The 19,758-nt window shown below is 35.3% G+C and overlaps 1 protein-coding gene across 1 annotated transcript in view; it reads left to right on the top strand.

Moving 5' to 3' along the window:
• The window catches only part of PTPRD (protein tyrosine phosphatase receptor type D), a gene marked incomplete at its 5' end in the record, with an annotated part of 288,177 nt that overhangs the window by 163,774 nt on the left and 104,645 nt on the right, over window positions 1–19,758 (top strand). The window contains 5 exons of the mRNA XM_081317525.1: window positions 2,651–2,744; window positions 13,683–13,892; window positions 16,127–16,287; window positions 17,034–17,048; window positions 18,599–18,711. Of these exons, the coding sequence (XP_081173651.1) occupies window positions 2,651–2,744; window positions 13,683–13,892; window positions 16,127–16,287; window positions 17,034–17,048; window positions 18,599–18,711 (593 nt within the window). The remainder of the gene's footprint in view (window positions 1–2,650; window positions 2,745–13,682; window positions 13,893–16,126; window positions 16,288–17,033; window positions 17,049–18,598; window positions 18,712–19,758) is intronic.

Below are 19,758 nucleotides of genomic sequence, written 5' to 3'. Positions count from 1 at the left end.
TGTGTGTCTGTGTGTGTTCTTAACACAGTTTGCCAGTTTGTTCTAAAATGGTAATAAGTTTATTTTCTCCCTTGCTTTAGTTTCTCTAATGTTTTGATTAATAATATATATTAAGAAGATGGACATGAGAATGAGTGCTACTAGTAATTTTACCAGAGGTGTTATTCCATGCAGGACAATTAACAATTTCTGTACAAAAATAGTGTATACATTTGTTTATGCTTGCAGCAAAACCATCATGAATTACTGAGGCATATTTATAGGTAGGGAACTTAAGATGACAGCTCACAATTTGTCCAAGGCAATCACTAAAACCACAAACAAGGCTAGCTTTTGAATCACAGCTTTCTAAGTCTGAATATAAAAAAGTCCTTGACTTTTGGTCATTTTTATTATTTTTTATGAAGGAAGAGGGACAATAACCTGTAGTCACTTAAATAATGCCATTGTCAATTGCATCAATAATAATATAAAAGATTTTATACAGAGTAATACAGGTATAGTAAGCATCAGATTTATTAATTTATTGATATTTTTGGGCAAAAACAGCAGCAGTGTGTTGCTATATTTTCATTGCATTATTTTTTTAATTTTTAAGATTCAATTTTCTTATTTAATTTCAAGTGGCTTGGTGCAATCTTACCAGTGCTTAGCAAGAAGTATTAGTCAAGTTAGAAGGCCAAATCCTAGATCCATATTTGAGAGCTGTTTTCCCTAAAGCTGACTTTAGAATAAAGACAATAAATACAATGTGGATAAAATGTCCATATTTTCTTTTAAAATAAAAGGCTATCGTGATTTCATATGAAATCTTTAGTTAGATTTTTATCTCCTCCCTGTGGAATCCTTAAGGAGAAGGTCCAAGTGATCTAAACGACTTCTTCACTGAAAAGTGGTAACGTTTTGCAATCTAACCTGGCTAGATATATGTATTGATTTCACAAATGTGTGGTTCCATTAAGTGATTGCAGCTGTGTTTGAAAACAGATTGTAGAGAATAATTGCCAAGAAAAATAACTTTTCATATGCCTTCTTTAACTGCTGATATGGAGTTTAAAAAAAAGAAAGAAAATGATAATGGATATAGAATTCTTTTTAGAAGGAAAAAGCTATTAAAGTGTGTATCAGTGCAAAGCAAGAATGATTTATCCCTTCAAGCTGCTTTTTCAGCAGCATGGCCAAAACCTATTCAGACTCTCTTAGCTTTCCCCCTATAATTTAAAAGTGTATTTCATCTATACTGCATATACCTGATATTGCCCTTTTCATTGACAAAAATACTTCACTATTAGAGAGTGATAAATCATTATTAAAATATAGTGCCTACACTTTTTTCCCTTCATATTAAAGGAAAGAGAGATAATAATTTAAATTGTTGTGAAATTGTGCCATTAGCAGAATACAAAGATAACCAGAGCTCCTTTTGCAAGGTCTAAGAGTGGAGGAGGATAAGTAGAGTAAGAAATGCACGAGCATTGTCATTTGCTCTATTTAACTTTCCCAAAATATCTAGAATATTATATTTCAACTTGAGAAAGTATCAAGAAGATACAGAATACTACTCCTATAGTAGCCACCACCCGAAAAACAAAAATAAGTGTAGGCATTCTTCTGAGACTATCTTTGGGACTATTGTACACTGTGATATAGTTCTAGCTTTACAGGATTATGCATGAGAATGGGCAGTTTGAAGGGTTAGGAACTTGGGATGCTATTGAATCAAACTGTTTTCTTTGCATTGCACAATTTTTTTGCCAACCTTTTGAATTTATATGACATTTAAACCATTTTATACCCATAACCCAAAGTTGCCTTGTGGTAAAATGGGAAGAAAACAAATTTAATAATAAATAAAATATTATTCTCTTTAAAAAAAAACCTGGATGATAGTAAAGCCTTTTTTTCCAAAATAGATCACAACCAGTTCAGTTTTTTTTAAAAAAACAACAACTAAATAACATATTTTTCCTTATTTGAGCATATCATTAAATATAAAAAAATAAGAAACATGACCTGTTTAAACTGATAATCTCAAAACAACCCACTGCAGGACGTAGACTTGTTCATTGAAAGTCCATTCATTATGGATCAAATTATAATGTGTCATTTTAGTGCAGGTTGTAAATAGATGCTTTGCAACTTCCAGTCTAAGGCTCAGAAAGACTGACTGATCTCACATGACTCATCCTTGCCAAAGAAGGACCACAACCTGGATTTCTCTGTTCCTTTTAATACCCCAGGAAGCTCTGAGATAAAGTGATAACTTACCAAAATTCTTACCAAAATACTTGATTTCTTCCAAACATCATGTCTCCTCTGAGGAAAAGCCACCCAATTAGCTTCACTTGAATTTTAAGTTTTGCAAGCACTAAATCCTTCAAAATGTAAGCATTAAAAAAAGAGTGAAATTATTGCTTTCTACTATGCCAAAATTTATCATTATAGTGTTTCTGTTGTTATTACAAAGCGCTAAACACAATATTGAAACCTAATAGAAGGTTCAATTAGCTGTACATACATATTAGTGTTTAATATTAATTTCTTATAGTAGTGTATTATTATTGCTGTAGAGATAAGTTATTCTATGTAGAAGGTTTCCAATGAATTCCCCTTTTGTAAACCTTACTGTTACATTTTGTTTCATTTGCAGAGGTTACTATATAGTAATTGTACCTTTGATAAAGAAATCAGATGGAAAATTCATGAAACCACGCGAGAACCCAGATGAAATGGAATTAGATGAGGTACCCTTTGTTTATTTTAGCTCTTTTTTCCCAGAGAAACCTTTTCTGATTGAAGCAGTCTTAACGGTTGTGTCCAATTAATGTATTCATGTCAGCAAGTTGACTTTTTTTTAATACTTTGTCATTTATATTGGAGTTAGTTTCTGGGAGCAAACAAAAAGCTAATTACGTAAATTAAAATACATTAAGTTGCAATGAGGCACATAAACTGTCTGATCTTTGTTGTCATTAATATTTTATTCCTTGCTGATTGTAAGGCGTAATGTAGAAAATGAAATGACTTGTCAGCAAAAGTATAATCACCATTGATATGAACTCCAATAAAGGTCTGGTTCATTAATGAGGGTATTTGCTAAAGCTGAATCAATTGCTAAATTGCAATTTGCTCTGCAGTTTAACATTTGACCCCTCTCACAGTCTCTTCACCTGTTTCAGCTATGCTGAAATACTTCTAATTAGAAAGTGTATCTATTATTTTTTAAACTCTTGTTCCTTGTACTCCAGATTGAACCTAAACAAAAAAAACCTTCATATTTTCAGAATAAGAGCCAAATAGTAGAGCCAGAAGATGTATTTAGTCAATTTCTATCATCCTTATTGTAAAATAATTAGTCAGTGACATTAGAATTTTCCAGTATTTTGATATTTTGCGATCATTAGATTTTCTTCATTTTTTCTTCTAAATTTTGTTGTTGTTAGCTGCGAAGTCGTGTCCGACCCATCGCGACCCTATGGACAACATTCCTCCAGGCCTTCCTGTCCTCTACCATCTTCTGGAGTCCATTTAAGCTCACGCCTACTGCTTCAGTGACTCCATCCAGCCACCTCATTCTCTGTCGTCCCCTTCTTCTATTGCCCTCGATCTTTCCCAGCATTAGGCTCTTCTCCAGTGAGTCCTTCCTTCTCATTAGGTGGCCAAAGTATTTGAGTTTTAGCTTCAGGATCTGGCCTTCTAAAGAGCAGTCAGGATTGATCTCCTCTAGGACTGACCGGTTTGATCGCCTTGCAGTCCAAGGGACTCGCAGGAGTCTTCTCCAGCACCATAGTTCAAAGGCCTCAATTCTTTGGCGCTCAGCCTTTCTTATGGTCCAACTTTCACAGCCATACATTGCAACTGGGAAGACCATAGCCTTGACTATACGCACTTTTGTTGACAGGGTGATGTCTCTGCTTTTTAGTGTGCTGTCTAGATTTGCCATGGCTTTCCTCCCAAGGAGCAAGCGTCTTTTAATTTCTTGGCTACAGTCCCCATCTGCAGTGATCTTGGAGCCCAGGAAAATAAAATCTGTCACTACCTCCATTTCTTCCCCATCTATTTGCCAGGAATTGAGAGGGCCAGATGCCATGATCTTGGTTTTCTTAATGTTAAGTTTCAACCCAAGTTTTGCACTCTCCTTCTTCACCTGCAACAAGAGGCTCTTTAGTTCTTCTTCACTTTCTGCCATTAGAGTGGTATCATCTGCGTATCTTAGGTTGTTGATATTTCTTCCGGCAATCTTAATTCCAACTTTTGATTCATCTAGCCCTGCCTTTCTCATGATGTGCTCTGCATATAAGTTAAATAGGCAGGGCGACAGTATACAGCCTTGCCGGACTCCTTTCCCAATTTTGAACCAATCAGTGGTTCCGTGTCCAGTTCTCACTGTTGCTTCTTGACCCGCATATAGGTTTCTCAAGAGACAAATAAGATGGTCTGGTACTCCCATCTCTTTAAGAACTTGCCACAGTTTGTTATGATCCACACAATCAAAGGCTTTAGCATAGTCAATGAAGCAGAAGTAGATGTTTTTCTGGAACTCTCTAGCTTTCTCCATGATCCAGCGTATGTTGGCAATTTGATCTCTAGTTCCTCTGCCTCTTCGAAATCCTGCCTGTACTTCTGGTAGTTCTCGATCCACATACTGCTGAAGTCTAGCTTGTAGGATTTTAAGCATGACTTTGCTAGCATGAGAAATGAGTGCAATGGTGCGATAGTTTGAACATTCTTTGGCATTGCCTTTTTTTGGAATTGGAATGTAAACTGATCTTTTCCAATCCTGTGGCCACTGTTGAGTTTTCCAAATTTGCTGGCAAATTGAGTGTAGCACTTTTACTGCATTGTCTTTTAAGATTTTGAATAGCTCAGCTGGAATACTGTCACCTCCACTAGCTTTGTTGTTGCTCAGCTTTTCTAAGGCCCACTTCACTTCACATTCTAGGATGTCTGGCTCGAGGTCAGTGACCACCTCATTGTGATTATCAGGGACGTTAAGCTCATTCTTGTATAGTTCTTCTGTGTAATTTTGCCACCTCTTCTTAATCTCTTCTGCCTCTGTTAGGTCCCTGCCATTTTGGTCCTTTATCATGCCCATTTTTGCATTAAACGTTCCCTTCATCTCTCCAATTTTCTTGAAAAGATCTCTGGTCCTCCCTATTCTATTGTTTTCTTCTATTTCTTTGCACTGTTCATTTAAGAAGGCATTCTTATCTCTTCTAGCTATTCTCTGGAATTCTGCATTCAATTGGGCGTATCTTTCTTTTTCTCCCTTGCCTTTCGCTTCCCTCCTTTCCTCAGCTATTTGCAAAGCTTCCTCAGACAGCCATTTTGCTTTCTTGCATTTCTTTTTCTTTGGGATGGTTTTGGTTGCTACCTGTTGTACAATGTCGCGAACCTCTGTCCATAGTTCTTCAGGCACTCTGTCTATCAGATCTAATTCCTTAAATCTATTTGTCACCTCTACTGTATATTCGACAGGGATATGATTTAATTCATACCTGAGTGGCCTAGTGCTTTTCCCTACTTTCTTCAGTTTAAGCCTAAACTTTGCAAGGAGAAGCTCATGGTCTGAGCCACAGTCAGCTCCTGGTCTTGTTTTTACTGACTGTATAGAGCTTCTCCATCTTTGGCTGCAGAGCATATAGTCAATCTGATTTCTGTGTTGACCGTCTGGTGATGTCCATGTGTAGAGCCGTCTCTTGGGTTGTTGGAAAAGAGTGTTTGCTATGACCATCGTATTCTCTTGACAAAATTCTATCAGCCTGTGTCCTGCTTCATTTTGTACTCCAAGGCCAAACTTGCCTGTTATTCCAGTTATCTTTTGGCTTCCTACTTTAGCATTCCAATCCCCCATGATGATAAGGACATCGTTTTTTGGTGTTAGTTCTATAAGGTGCTGTAGGGCTTCATAGAACCGGTCAATTTCATCCTCTTCAGCACTGGTGGTTGGGGCATAGACTTGGACTACTGTGATATTGAATGGTTTGCCTTGGATTCGAACTGAGATCATTCTGTCATTTTGAGGATTGTATCCCAGTATTGCTTTTCCTACTCTTTTGTTGACTATGAAGGCTACTCCATTTCTTCTGAGGGATTCTTGCCCGCAGTAGTATACCTGATGGTCATCTGAATTAAATTCACCCATTCCTGTCCATTTTAGTTCACTGATGCCTAAGATGTCGATGTTCAGTCTTGTCATCTCTTGTTTGACCACGTCCAGCTTTCCTTGATTCATGGATCTTACATTCCAGGTTCCTATGGAGAAAAAATCTTTACAGCATCGGACTTTCCTTTCACCACCAGACACATCCACAGCTGAGCGTCCTTTCGGCTTTGGCCCAGTCGCTTCATTCTTTCTGGCGCTACTAGTACTAGCCCTCTGCTCTTCCCCAGTAGCATATTGAACGCCTTCCGACCTGAGGGGCTCATCTTCCAGCGTCATATCGTTTTGCCTTTTGGTACTGTCCATAGGGTTTTCATGGCAAAGATACTGGAGTGGGTTGCCATTTCCTTCTCCAGTGGATCACGTTTTGTCAGAACTCTCTGCTATGACCTTTCCGTCTTGGGTGGCCCTGCACGGCATAGCTCATAGCTTCATTGAATTACGCAAGCCCCTTCGCCACGACAAGGCAGTAATCCATGAAGGGGTTCTTCTAAATACATCTTACTTTAGAAAGAGAGGAAGAATTTAAAAATACCAGTCCTGTCTAGAGGAGATACTTATGTAAGGTTGGTATAATATTCACCTATATATTCATTGGACATGGCTACAAAAACTGATTCTTGAAATCATCTATTTTCAAAGAAAGTGTGGAATCATTTAATTTTTATTACATTTTCACATTTTCAAGAATAGAAATATGAACTTATATTTTCATATATTTTTGATATATCCCCTGGGATGGATGTTCTGATGGTTTTTTCTTATGATAAAATTTGTTAATTGGATATGGTTACATATAAGGTAACTGGATAACTTTCATAATAATATTTGTATTGATAAAATAGAGAATTTTTTCCTAGTAAGCTTTGCAGTATCAGTTTTGGAATGTCTGGAAGTAAAGGTTTATGAACTTTTAACTACTTTTTTTATACTTGGTATCCAGTATCCAAAGTATTCAAATAAGGACATCTATGCAGCGTTTGGTTGAATTGTGTACAAGGCTGATCAGAAACAGTGTTATTATCCATTTGGCAGAAATTCATTACTTTGCATAGTTAAAAAGACTGCCTGCACTTAAACTAGTATTCTTAGGTACTTGAAAAATAAATTTGTTAAGTCTTAGATGCAATTGTCATACAAATGTGATTTTGTTCTCCATTATGCAAAGGGTAGTAAAACAGATTCAAACAGTATTACCTTTGTTGATATTCGTTTCTCTTCAGGTTTTCTCAAAATGTTTCTCAATTGTTTATTGATTTTACTCATAAATTGAAGTGTTTTGTATATCTAATCAACAAAGTTAACCTACCTAGATTTCAAAGGTTATATAATATGATACTATAGAGCAGACATGTCAAACTCGCGACGTCACGTGATGTTGCACAACGTATCGGAACGGTTTTGCCATTCTGGGAATGGGGTGGGTGCGACTTCTGGATGACGCGTCCGGCCCACTGGCCGGCAGTTTGACACCCCTGCTACAGAGGTATGAGGGTTTTTTTAAAGTTACAAATCATGATGCATAATTTTATACATTTAAATTCATTCACTCATTCATTACATTAGTTGCTGCCTAACTTCAAATTGACTCTATATACTTTACAGCATAAAATAATTAACAATAATTAAAAAACCTCCCACTAAAATGTATCCCATACCCAGCAAAGAGCTCCAGGCACAGCCTGGGAGAAGAACCAGGTTTTTAAGGCCCTCCGGAATGCCATTTCACCCAGATTTCAGGGGTAACCTAATTCTGGAAGGCAGGCACTGTGACAGCAAAAGCATGTTTCCAGCGTCGTGATGGTACCTCATAATCAAACAAACTCTGGGTGCACCAATCCTGCCATACTGACTGGCTAAGAAGACACTACAGTCCTTCAAGTCACCAGGGCTGATTCTGTGTAGGATTATAACAAGTCACGACAGGGTTTATAGGTCATAACTAGCAGCTTGAATCACACCTGGAAGCAAACTGGTAACCAGTGGAGGACACAAAACAGGTACCTACTGAGACATGTCCATCACTAACCGTACCATTGCATTCTGACTACTTGAAGTTTTCAAAGGCTCTTTAAATCCCTTGTAGAATATGTTGTAATAATTGTACTATGAGGTGACTAGGGCTCTCTGAAGGGCACAAATGACACATTAGATTAAGCTATATAATGGTCTTCCTGTCTACAGCTGCCACCTGCTCATTAAACAAGGGCTATGGATCCAGGGAAATTCTCAAATTGTCCTCTTGAGAGGGAAAGTGTTACCCCATCCAAAGTCAGAGCTAGAAGACCTCCAGATCTAGGTTTTGCTAATATCCCCAGCCATTTTGTGACAGAACGTCAGACGCCTCACTTGGCCAGCCTGGAGTCAAAAAATATAATTGTGTAGGAGGAAGAGCAAGCAGAGCTGAAATGGGTGGAGTTAAGCGAGTCATCAGCTTCTAGTCCTGTGTATAGGTTTTGCATGCGTATAATGAGATATTTGGGGAAACAAATTCCATTGACCAATATACCGGTCGTAACAGATTACAATGTGATACTTCAAGGGCGTTGAATTGCTGTATAATTAAGTTCTTTGTATTTATGGTACTGTTATTCAGAACAAAATTATTTTTATAATTGTTTGTTTAGTGATGTGCTAAATAGTATAATACTTTGACAAAGAATATTAATTCATAAATGTTAAAGTATGTTTTTAGTTTATCAAAATATAAAATACAGAGAAATAGAGAAAAAATGAAAGTAATGGGAAAAGGGGAAGAGGGAAAGGGAAAGAGGAAAAGGGGTAGAATAAAGGGGGAAAGAAAAAGAAAAGCATTGACCTCCGACTCCTTTTGGTGCAGTAGAATAAGGTAAAACATACAATAAGATAATAACATACAATCTCAACTAATTCAGAAACGTTTAGTAAGGATAGGATCTTCCCCATATTTTTCCAGGTATAATTCACAATAGAAGACAACATTTTATGGAACTACTAAAAAAAACAATCTTTTAAGAGGAATCTTCTATTTTGGATTACTTTCTTACAAGAGAGCAGCTGATAGGGTAATACTATGGGAATGGCATTCTTCTACCAAGAAGAATGCTATAGTCAATGCTGGAATTCCAGGTGTCCAGTGGTGATCAATTCAAACTCAACGCTAAAGTCATTGAAAACCTATTTTCTGCATGGAGTTTTGCACTGATCTGGTCCCAGATGCACTGGCAGATGTTACTCTTTTTTCATATCATTTGTGGCTTTGGGAAAGAGAGGACAATAAAACACAGTGCCAGCAGCAGCTAGTCTGGTGCAGATGGACAAAGTATTATTGAAAATATACCTAAATGTTTTCTATTACTTTTTATTTCCAATTTTCTAGCCATTCTTTTTCTTATAAAAATGAAAAAAAAAATGACCAGAAAATTGGAAACAAAGGTAATATTATGGGGAAAAAATAGAAAATGTTTAAGTATATTTTCAGTAATTCTTTGCCAACATACAGTAATATTTTCATTTAAATAGTAGCAGTAATTACCAAAAGTAAAACCTTTCAGCGGTTCAGAGGTTATTCAATTCAAAATTAATTATCCCAGTTAACAGGTTCCAAACAGAAAACAAACTGTTCCAGCAGTCCGGCCTGGCCTGATAGCTCTAATTGGGGTCCCAGTTTGTTTTTACTATTGTTTTTCACTATTGTTCAATCTGTATACCTACCTTACTCTGTACACCGCCCCGAGTCCCTCGGGAGAAGGGCGGTTTATAAAAACAAACAAATAAATAAATAAATAAATAAATTTGTTCACATTAAAAAGGATCTTGTTGAATATAACTTCTGAATAAAAACATAAGACTGGGAGTAAAATTCACTTTGTCTCCATTTTTGTGTGGATATACGTCTCCAAACTATATCCAAACTCAAAATTTTATAACTATCCTAACTGAAAAATCCTACATCTATTAGGGAAACATTTATTGCTTTTTTATATTGCTTATGAAATGTCTTTATTACAGTCTATGACCATCGTTACAATAGAAAATACAGTAGACAGAGAAATAGTTTAACACAGCAATTTGTTATTGGGGTTGGGGGAAAAATAATACGCCAACATTTCTAATTAAAGTTTTGTGAAGTAGATGTTTTGACCACCTGAAATGAGAGTATGAGGTTAGCATTCCTTAAAAAAATCATAAACATAAACTTTATCTATATGTCCTTCGTATTTGGAAATGATTGAGATGATCAGAGCATGTCTTGGGGCAACATAGAAAGGACACCACATAAGGTCATAGGCAAGAGTTTCTACAAGGGCCATTTCTGTAAATAATAAGTCTCATGAAGTCTTCCAACCAGCAGAGATGATGGCGGTCCATTTATATTTGCGTTAAATTGTACAGATACTCCTCAATACAGGGCTTGTGACAATTTGGCATATATCGCTAATCAAAGAGTGGGTATTCTAGGAAAGCTTCTGTATGTATGAAAATATATTTGAAATTGTGTGCATTTTGGGACAAATTTTCAAATTTATATATTGTAGCAACACAGTGAAATTAAAATAGCAGGGAAAATAGGAAGCCAAGAGAATTTTGAATTGCCTCCCTGCTGGAGCAAGAGATTATGACATTGATACTCATTAACACTTGTAACTGAGTCTTTTCTTAAAAGTGAGGCTGAAAACTGGCAAAAAAACATCATAAATTGTAGTTACATGACTGCAGAACGTTGCAGCCAGCCATAAAGTTCTGCCAGCTTCTAAGCACTCAAAATGCAGTCATATATGACCACAGAGAGTGGCAGCTGTCAAAACTCTGGAACCGGGCCATGAGTAAGTCTGTCATAACTTTAAATGTTTGCCAAGCAACTGGTCATTAAGTGAGGATTAAAGCCATTTTACAAGCCATTGGTGTAAGTCATGTTTATACATTGTTTCCCAAGTTCTCAATAAAACTTTGCCATAGCTTTAATCTAGAATCTCCAATTCTAGCTGGCTTCTCCAATTTGTCGAGGTTACAACACTCACAACGTCTTAACCGATGTATTGGACAATATTGGCATAAGACAAAATTATACTTAATACTAAAAGAGCCAGTTATTGAATTAATATTTGACAATTCAGTCTTAATTTTTAAATATATTATTGATCAGGCTATTCTTGGCACTGTACATTCATGCTGTTCACATGAAATCTGCAAATACCGCAGCAAGCCACATCAGTTAGGGCTAGGTTTCATTTGAAACAAAACAGCAAATTGTCCTACTAGCTTCAGCTTATTGAAAGTCTGCTAAAATCAGCTGTCTTTGCTTTCAACCAGTTGCCTTTAGAATTGTGATGTAAGACTGAAGTGGAAAAATTAGAAGTGGCAGGACTACTTTAGGAGAGCTTTAGGAATAATGTATTTATAAAGAGACTGGATCAGTAACATCTGATGGAAATGCTTTAAAGTATTGCAGACTGTTGCTCTGTTTGTATTCCTAGACCTTGAAAGGTTCTTCCAGTTCTGAAGCCTTGCAGTCTAAACAGTCTTGTTGTTTCTGCTGCTCATTTCATCATTAATTAATTAATTTATTTAATTAATTAATTAATCCCATTTATATCCCGCCCTTCTCCGAAGACTCAGGGCGGCTTACAATCTAAAAAGCACAAATCAATGTGCTTAGCAATAGCCTTCATTCTATTTATAGGCCTGCTTATTAGGGCTTTCGCGCCCCCCCCCCCACGGAATGTTTTTGTTTTTTTTTTTACAAAGTCAGCTTATTGCCCCCAACAATCTGGGTCCTCATTTTACCTACCTCGGAAGGATGGAAGGCTGAGTCAACCTTGAGCCTGGTGGGACTCGAACCAGCACTAATTGCAGGCAGCTGGTGTTACTTAGGGAGGCATTAGCCCACTTATCTTATTTTGTGTATAAGATTTTAATATTTTGGTTTTGTTCAATTTATATTATTGATCATATCATAGAAAATAAGATAAAATAATGCAATGTGTTGGGATATTAAAAAAAAACCTATCCAATGAAATGATTATGTAAGACTTGGCAAATGATCCCAATCTGATCTAGATAGGAAGCTCTCAGCTGAATGGCTTTTATAACCAAATGTCACAGCCCTTACTTGAAGGAAGATAGCTTATTGTTGGGTCTCAACAAACTATCCTGTCAATTAGTGACTTTAAATGTTGTGCTCTGTGTTGAAGCAAGCAGTTGGCATTCTAAGAAGCTATTTTGATTATATTTTCTTTTTATTTAAAAAAAAATAAAAATAATATTTTTTTTACGTTTAAAGTTTTTAAAAATCATTAACTGCTTGAAAACAATATGTACTTTTAGTCAGCAATCTGTGTTCGGAGCTATAAGAAGTGGTGTCATACAGGTAGTCCTCAACTTATAACCACAACTGAGCCCAAAATTTCTGGTGTTAAGTGAGACATTTGTTAAGTTTTGCTCCATTTTATAACTTTTCTTGCCACAATTGTTAAGTGAATCACTGCAATTGTTAAGTTAGTAACCTGGTTGTTAAATGAATCTGGCTTCCCCACTGATTTGCTGGTCAGAAGATGATCACATGACCGTGGGACAATGGACTGTCATAAATATGAGTCAGTTGCCAAACATCCGAATTTTAATCACATGACCATGGGGATTCTGCAAAGGTCATAACTAGGAAAAATGGTCATAAATCACATTTTTCAGTGCCGTTGTAACTTTGAACGATCACTGAATGAACTGTTGTATGTCGAGAACTACCTGTAACGATAATTCTGCAACCATCTCATTCTTTTTCTATATTCTCAGGTGTATTAATATTTTAGCCTATTCTCTGCTTTTGCATACAGTGAAAGAGACTTTATTAAATAAACAGAGCGACATCTACTTCCAGAGACAATGTTCTATCACTACTGTTTGTCAATCTTCATTTTTCCCCTGTGATAAATTTGGGAGTGTTACGCCAGTGCTGTTGTAACTGTGATTTACTACTGTTCAGAAAATTCACAATGAATTAATGCTTAGAATGGACAGAATAATATTTTATTAATGTTTTTCCCCAATTCTTTTAACAAGAACCATTAATGTGATGAAAGGAATATAATGCTATGTGGCCTATTATTTAAGAGAATTAAATCACATATTCATCAAATACAGTATATCAATCATTCAGCTTTTCTGAAAAACTGCTTCATAGTTTGTTACTAGAAGGGATCATAATGTTCAGTATTAAAATCTGTTTTGATTCTTATCTGCTGTGGCTTTTTAAGAAGGTATGATATTCATTTAGATTTCTATATTTATATTTATTTTAAAAAATATCCTATTGATTGCAGTGAGGCATAGTCCTAGGTAAATGTGCATAGGATTACAACAGAATTATAAATCAGATTATGGTTTACAAAACCATATTTCTTAAAACAGATTATGATTTACAAAATCCATGGTTCTTAAAACTAGATTAATATTTTTATCATCCTGTGGTGTTAGTTTAATTTTATTTATGGTTATCTTTCCATTTATTTGCTTCTCTTTTTTTTTCTTTTATACCCTAAAGCTACTGAAAGAGATAGCACGAAAACGCAGAAGCATTCGTTTGGGGAGAGAAGCAGATTTAAAGCCATATATTGCAGCACACTTTGATGTTCTTCCTACTGAGTTCACCCTGGGGGATAAGAAACAGTATGGTGGTTTTGAGAACAAGCAGCTCCAAAATGGCCAAGAATACGTTGTCTTTATTTTAGCTGTGTTGGAACACTCAGAATCAGTAAGTTGGCTGCAGGTTTGATTCCCACCCCCCCCCTAAATGTAGTATTTAAAGACTCTATCTTATCTCCACACACCTCATACTTTGTCCATGTTACATGTTTTGGATGACCTATGTTTTAAGAATACTTTCTATCTGCATTTTAAACAATCTGGATTTATTTATTTATTTTATCTAATTTAGATGGTAATACATCTTATACAAGGGGAATCTTAAACCAACCATTTAAAGCAAATACTAGGGCAATTCAGAAATAAACCTCTGTTTGATTTATCAATGACAGACACTCGCAGATACAGAACTTTTATTATACACATTAGAAAACTACAATATTACATTACTTTTCAACATAATCACTATTCAAATTGTGGCACTTATCATAATGGCTTACAGAGTTTGAAATTCCTTAGTAGTAGTCGCTTGGCATCAAATCTGGGCTATAGGGGAGGTGAACAAAAACATCCCAACGGAACTGCTTCAAAAGTTCTCGGTTGCATCTAGCAGTGTGCAGGCAAGCATTATTGTGAACCAACACCACACTAGAAGTCATCATGCCCCGACGCTTGTTATAGATGGCTGGCCTGAGTTTTCATAATGTTTCACAGTAGACTTCTGAATTGATGGTCAACCCATGCTCCATGAACTTCACTAGCAGTACTCCTTTGGCATCTTCACATTTGATGGGATTTTCTATGGCACCACTTCCGGTGTGGTGTTGGTCCACAATAATGCTTGCCTGCACACCACTAGATGCACCCGAGAACTTTTGAAGCAATTCCGTTGGGATGTTTTTGATCACCCTTCCATAGCCCAGATTTGGTGCCAAGTGACTACTACTAAGAAATTTCAAACCTTGTAAGACGTTATGACAAGTGCCTCAGTCTGAATGGCGAGTATGTAGAAAAGTAATGTCATGTTGCAGTTTTCTAATGTGTATGATAAAAGTTCTGTATCTGCGAATGTCTGTCATTGATAACCAAGTAGGTTTATTTCCAAATTGCCCTCGTATAATCACTTGAAACAATTAAATATCAACATAAGTAAAACAAAAATTGGAGTTAATTAAGATGTCATATATGGTGCAACCAATATACAGGTTCTCTACTGTTGGGAACCCCAGGCCTGATTGGAAAAAATACATTTTCAGGACTTTCTAAAAAGCCATAAGGGTTAGAACTAATCTCACCACTTGGGTCAACACACAATGGAGCAGCAAAGTGTGAACAAACTCTACTCTCTGCTTCTGGCTCTATTTAACTTTTTATATTGATATGCCATCATCAGACCATGATATGTGCATTTATTCTAGCTATATGATATGTCATTCACATGTACATACATAGTTTATCTCCAAATTGAAGGGGTATTATACATAGTAATGACTGACCACAACATATATTAAAGACATTGGCATAGAACGTAATGATATGTTTAAGTCTTAAGTATTTCCATTTCCCAAAGGAAACAGTTGGTATCCTCATTTTAATCATTATAGTATATCTTCTGCTTTCCTTCTTGAAATATCTGATAATTACTGAGGCATGAATTTTTACATCTAATCGTTTCTCTTTCCTGTCTCAAAACATATTGTCCAGACAATGTTGTTCTTTAGGAAACATTTTTGGAAAACAGCAATTAATCAAGAAATGCAAAGCTGACTTCTTTAATTACAGTATTTTGCTACTGATCAGCAGTGAAATGTAACAGAATTAGAAAATATTGTAAGAAAAAGTAGAATTCCTGAAGTGATTTAAATAAATGATTGTACTGTTGTGCAATTCATCTGTTTCATATGTTACACGCTTGAATTATTTTAACTTTAGTATATTTTTAAGAAATAAAAAAGGAAGGGAAAGAGGCTTTTGGGAAAGAAGAGCAGCCAATATTAACATTTTAATGTACAAGTTACATGTTTGTTTGTTTTTCAAATTGGTTGTTAATCTGTCACATGTATTTACTTGCTTGGCTTTGTTGAATTTAATTCATTTTAGTTAAAGGCTTATTGTAATTGTTTTTCCCAGGTATATTGTTAATTACAAAAAGTCTTCTTACTTTAATATTCTTTTACAATTATAGAAAAGGTATCCCTTTTCTACTTTTGTTTGAAAAATCTTGCCAAGCTAAATCTTTAACTGTAAGAAGGAAACAAAGTTCATTGTGTCTAGTTCTAAATATATATGTAATATCTTATATTCACCACTATGTTATTAAGTCTAATTTTTGTCCCCATTCAGACCATGTATGCAACCAGCCCATATTCTGACACAGTTGTATCAGTGGATCTTAATCCCCAGCCAATTACAGAAGAGGAAGAGGGTTTGATCTGGGTTGTAGGACCAGTCCTTGCAGTTGTATTTATCATCTGTATTGTTATAGCTATTCTACTTTATAAAAGGTAAGTTTACAAAATAGTGTACAGAGAAGGGCAAGGTTTAAATGTGTTAATTGTGTTGAAAATATTTTTAGATTTAAAAAAAAGCTTCCTTACATAAAGGACTCTTTTTAGACATCGAATAAAATCAGTGTTTCTTAACAGATGAAGGGATCACCCAGGCTAGGCGTCTCTTCTAGAGTTCTGTAAAAAATATATACAAGAGCAATAATTTTTCAGGAAAGAATACAATCTCATTGTCAGTGTAATTTTTTTCCCCTCTTAGAATCAAGAAGTAGGTTTTCCAATGTATGATTTTGCTTGCCTTGTTTTGGTTTTATCTCTTATCAGTTGACACTGCTATCTTCCTGCTATTTGTTCTTTTTGACATTACCATGTGTGGCTATATAAAATAGTTCCAAGTTTGAGAACTGGCCGGGTGGAAAAAAATCATGCTTTCTACCAGGGAAAACAATATATTCTTTAAAAAAAGAAGAAGATGGCTTTATTTGTTTTTTATAAGAGGCAAAGAGAGAAAAGGGAACAAATGTGATAGATTATTACTTTGGTTTCTTTACTCTGATGAGATTTTTTTTCATCTTTTCCTACAAGTAGAGAATATTTACATCAAATACAATAAGGTGTTAGTGACTACTAGATCTGTACCCTAATTGTGAAAGAACATATTCTGTCATAGTAACCTGCCTTGCCATTGGCCAACTAACATTCCACTTTTTTCTCTCTTTTTTTTCTGCCGCTTAATAATGGAGCAGTAAACCTGACAGGTGAGATAAATTTTTTAAAAACTTGCTTTCCGTTTTCTCAGAAAAGAGAAAATGAGAAAACAGTTTAAAAATAGCTTGTTTAAGTTTCCAAACAGACTATCTGTCAGTCTAAAGGAATCCAAACAAATGAACTGTTTGGAAAAGGAAGCACACCTGAAGTTTAAGTTTTTGTTTTCGTTTTCCCAAGGGAAGATGAAAATTATAAAAAACAATAATGGCTAAAGTGAAAAAAATCTTTAAAAAAAATATTCCTGTTCACTGCCCAGATACCCATTTTGTGAATTTAAGATTAAACTTGAAACTAGTCCTGGAAACCAATGTGCTCTGGTAAATATGTGTATGCAACACTTTAGAACACGTTATACATTTTCATATATTTGCTCGAAAGTCCGATCGAAGTTGCACTCAAAAATAACAAAAGAGAGGGCTAAACAAACTTACAGGGATTGAATTCAAAGCTACTGACTAAAAATTCATGGCCTGTAAAATAAGCTATCCCATTTATAAAATTAATTGATGCCATCTACTATATCATCTATCCTTTCACATACATACATGTGAACCGAAGAAAAAGAAGAAAACAAAATTACATGGAGATTAAATAAATAGACAGGGAAAGAAGGCATGTTTAATATTGAAATTCCCCAGAGACAGAGCAAGGTTGAGGGCTTCCTCCCTAACCTTGGGCACAGCTAATCATATTCTCAAAGGTATCACCCAGTAACTACATCAGAAGACATTTCAGCTTCGTGTTAATTCACTTTTTCAACCACATCTTCACAGAAAAGGTGACCCCAATTTACAAGTAATTTTTTGAAAGAAAACATTCATCTCATTATCAGTTAAATATAGTATAAAAAAATCAGGATGCCATAAAATAACACTCGGCATAGAGATTCTCTTCTTCGAACTTGCTTGTAAAAAAAATCTGTTCAATCTTACGTATTCACCTTTTCGGGTATTGCTGATGCTAGCATAAAATCAGCTTGCATCATCTTAAATAAAATGGTACAATTCAGAAAAGGGAGCTGCGTTGATATTAGGCAACAGCCAATAGTTTGAACATGAGCCAAAATTCTTTTCTTTAAATGGTTTTAGAAAAGCTCCAAATTTAAGATTCCATAAGATTTGGGATTGCAATAATCACTGGGCTCATTCCAGAGATGTACAAATTTGTACATGTACAAATCTTATTGAAATCAGTGCACTTGTAACATTTAATGGTAGTCCGATTGTTCTTAATTTTATCAGTATTCAGGCATATTTAATTATCTTTTGGTTGACCTAGATTCACCCCAAAAATTAAATATATACAAGTTTCATAATAGATTATTCTATTAACATAATTGTGTCATTTTCACTGATTTGACAGAACTTGATTTCTCTGTTGATCTTTTAAAATCCTAAGTGTATGCCAAAAACAATATATTAGAACTTATATATCTATGCTTTGTTAGTGTTGCTTTGGCAAGAGGGGTAATGATGTCAATAATAAATAAATACGTTCTAGATTGATAACCTTAATGATTGTATTCACTTTCTTTATGCAGGAAAAGGGCAGACACAGACTCTAGAAAGAACAGTATCCCTAACAGTAAAGAAATTCCTTCACATCATCCCACAGATCCAGTAGAGCTAAGACGCCTAAATTTTCAAACTCCAGGTAATTTGCAAACATTCTGTTTTAATTATCTAAACAACCTATTGCCTAGGTGATTTTGATGTTTCATAGTTTCATAGGAGTAAATACTGTATGAAAAAAAATAATTTATCTTTGACTACCGTATGTTGCTTCTGTTGATTACTGAAGGCTCAGTTTGAAACATTTCTCTACTTCAAACTGTACTTCTTTCCTGTTGGTTTTATGCTAGTGAAATGTACCAAATTAATCATATTTTGTCTTTAATTAATGTTATTTTTAGAAGTCCATAGTTATAAGATAGACTAGTGGGGTGTTTAATGTCATTCATAAATTCAAAATAATCATGTCCTTCCTCAAATATTCCATGTACTGTCTTAATTAGAATCTCATTTTGATGAGGATTTAAAGTTCTTTAAACATGTACAACACCAGAAGGAATGAAAAAAGCCAGAGGTAATAGGAAAAAATTATTTAAAAGGCTCAAGAGAAAAAGAAAGTGGTTAGTTAAGAAATAACTATGGGTAGCCCTTGACTTACAACCATTCATTCTGTAACTGTTCAAAGTTACAAGGGAACTGAAAAAAGTGACTTACAACCATTTTTCACCCAACGATTGTTGAAGCATCCCCATGGTCATGTGATCAAAATTCAGACTCCTGGCAGCTGACTCATATTTATGATGGTTGCAGTGTTCTGGGGTCACGTGATCTGCTTTTGTGAACTTCTGACAAGAAAAGTTAAGGAGAAAGCCTGATTCACTTAACAGCAATGTCACTAACTTAACAGTGCAGTGATTCACTTAACAACTTTGGCAAGAAATGTTGTAAAATAAGTCAGAATTCACTTAACAAATATTTCACTTAGCAACAGAAATTTTGGGCTCAATTGTGGTTGTAAATTGAGGACTTCCTATGTTTTATACCAGCATTGTAGCTTTTATTTTTTTATAAAAAATACAATAACTTTCTGTACTAAGTAAACTAGCATTGGATATCTGCTATGTGAATATATATTAAATATACATACTGTTAAAGCCTACATTGCTTCTCTTTTGCCCAGTTTTCTGTT

The sequence above is a fragment of the Vipera berus genome (genome assembly GCF_964194415.1).
Source record: "Vipera berus genome assembly, chromosome: 2".
Taxonomy (NCBI): domain Eukaryota; kingdom Metazoa; phylum Chordata; class Lepidosauria; order Squamata; family Viperidae; genus Vipera; species Vipera berus.
This window is presented reverse-complemented; position numbering and strand designations above follow the sequence as displayed.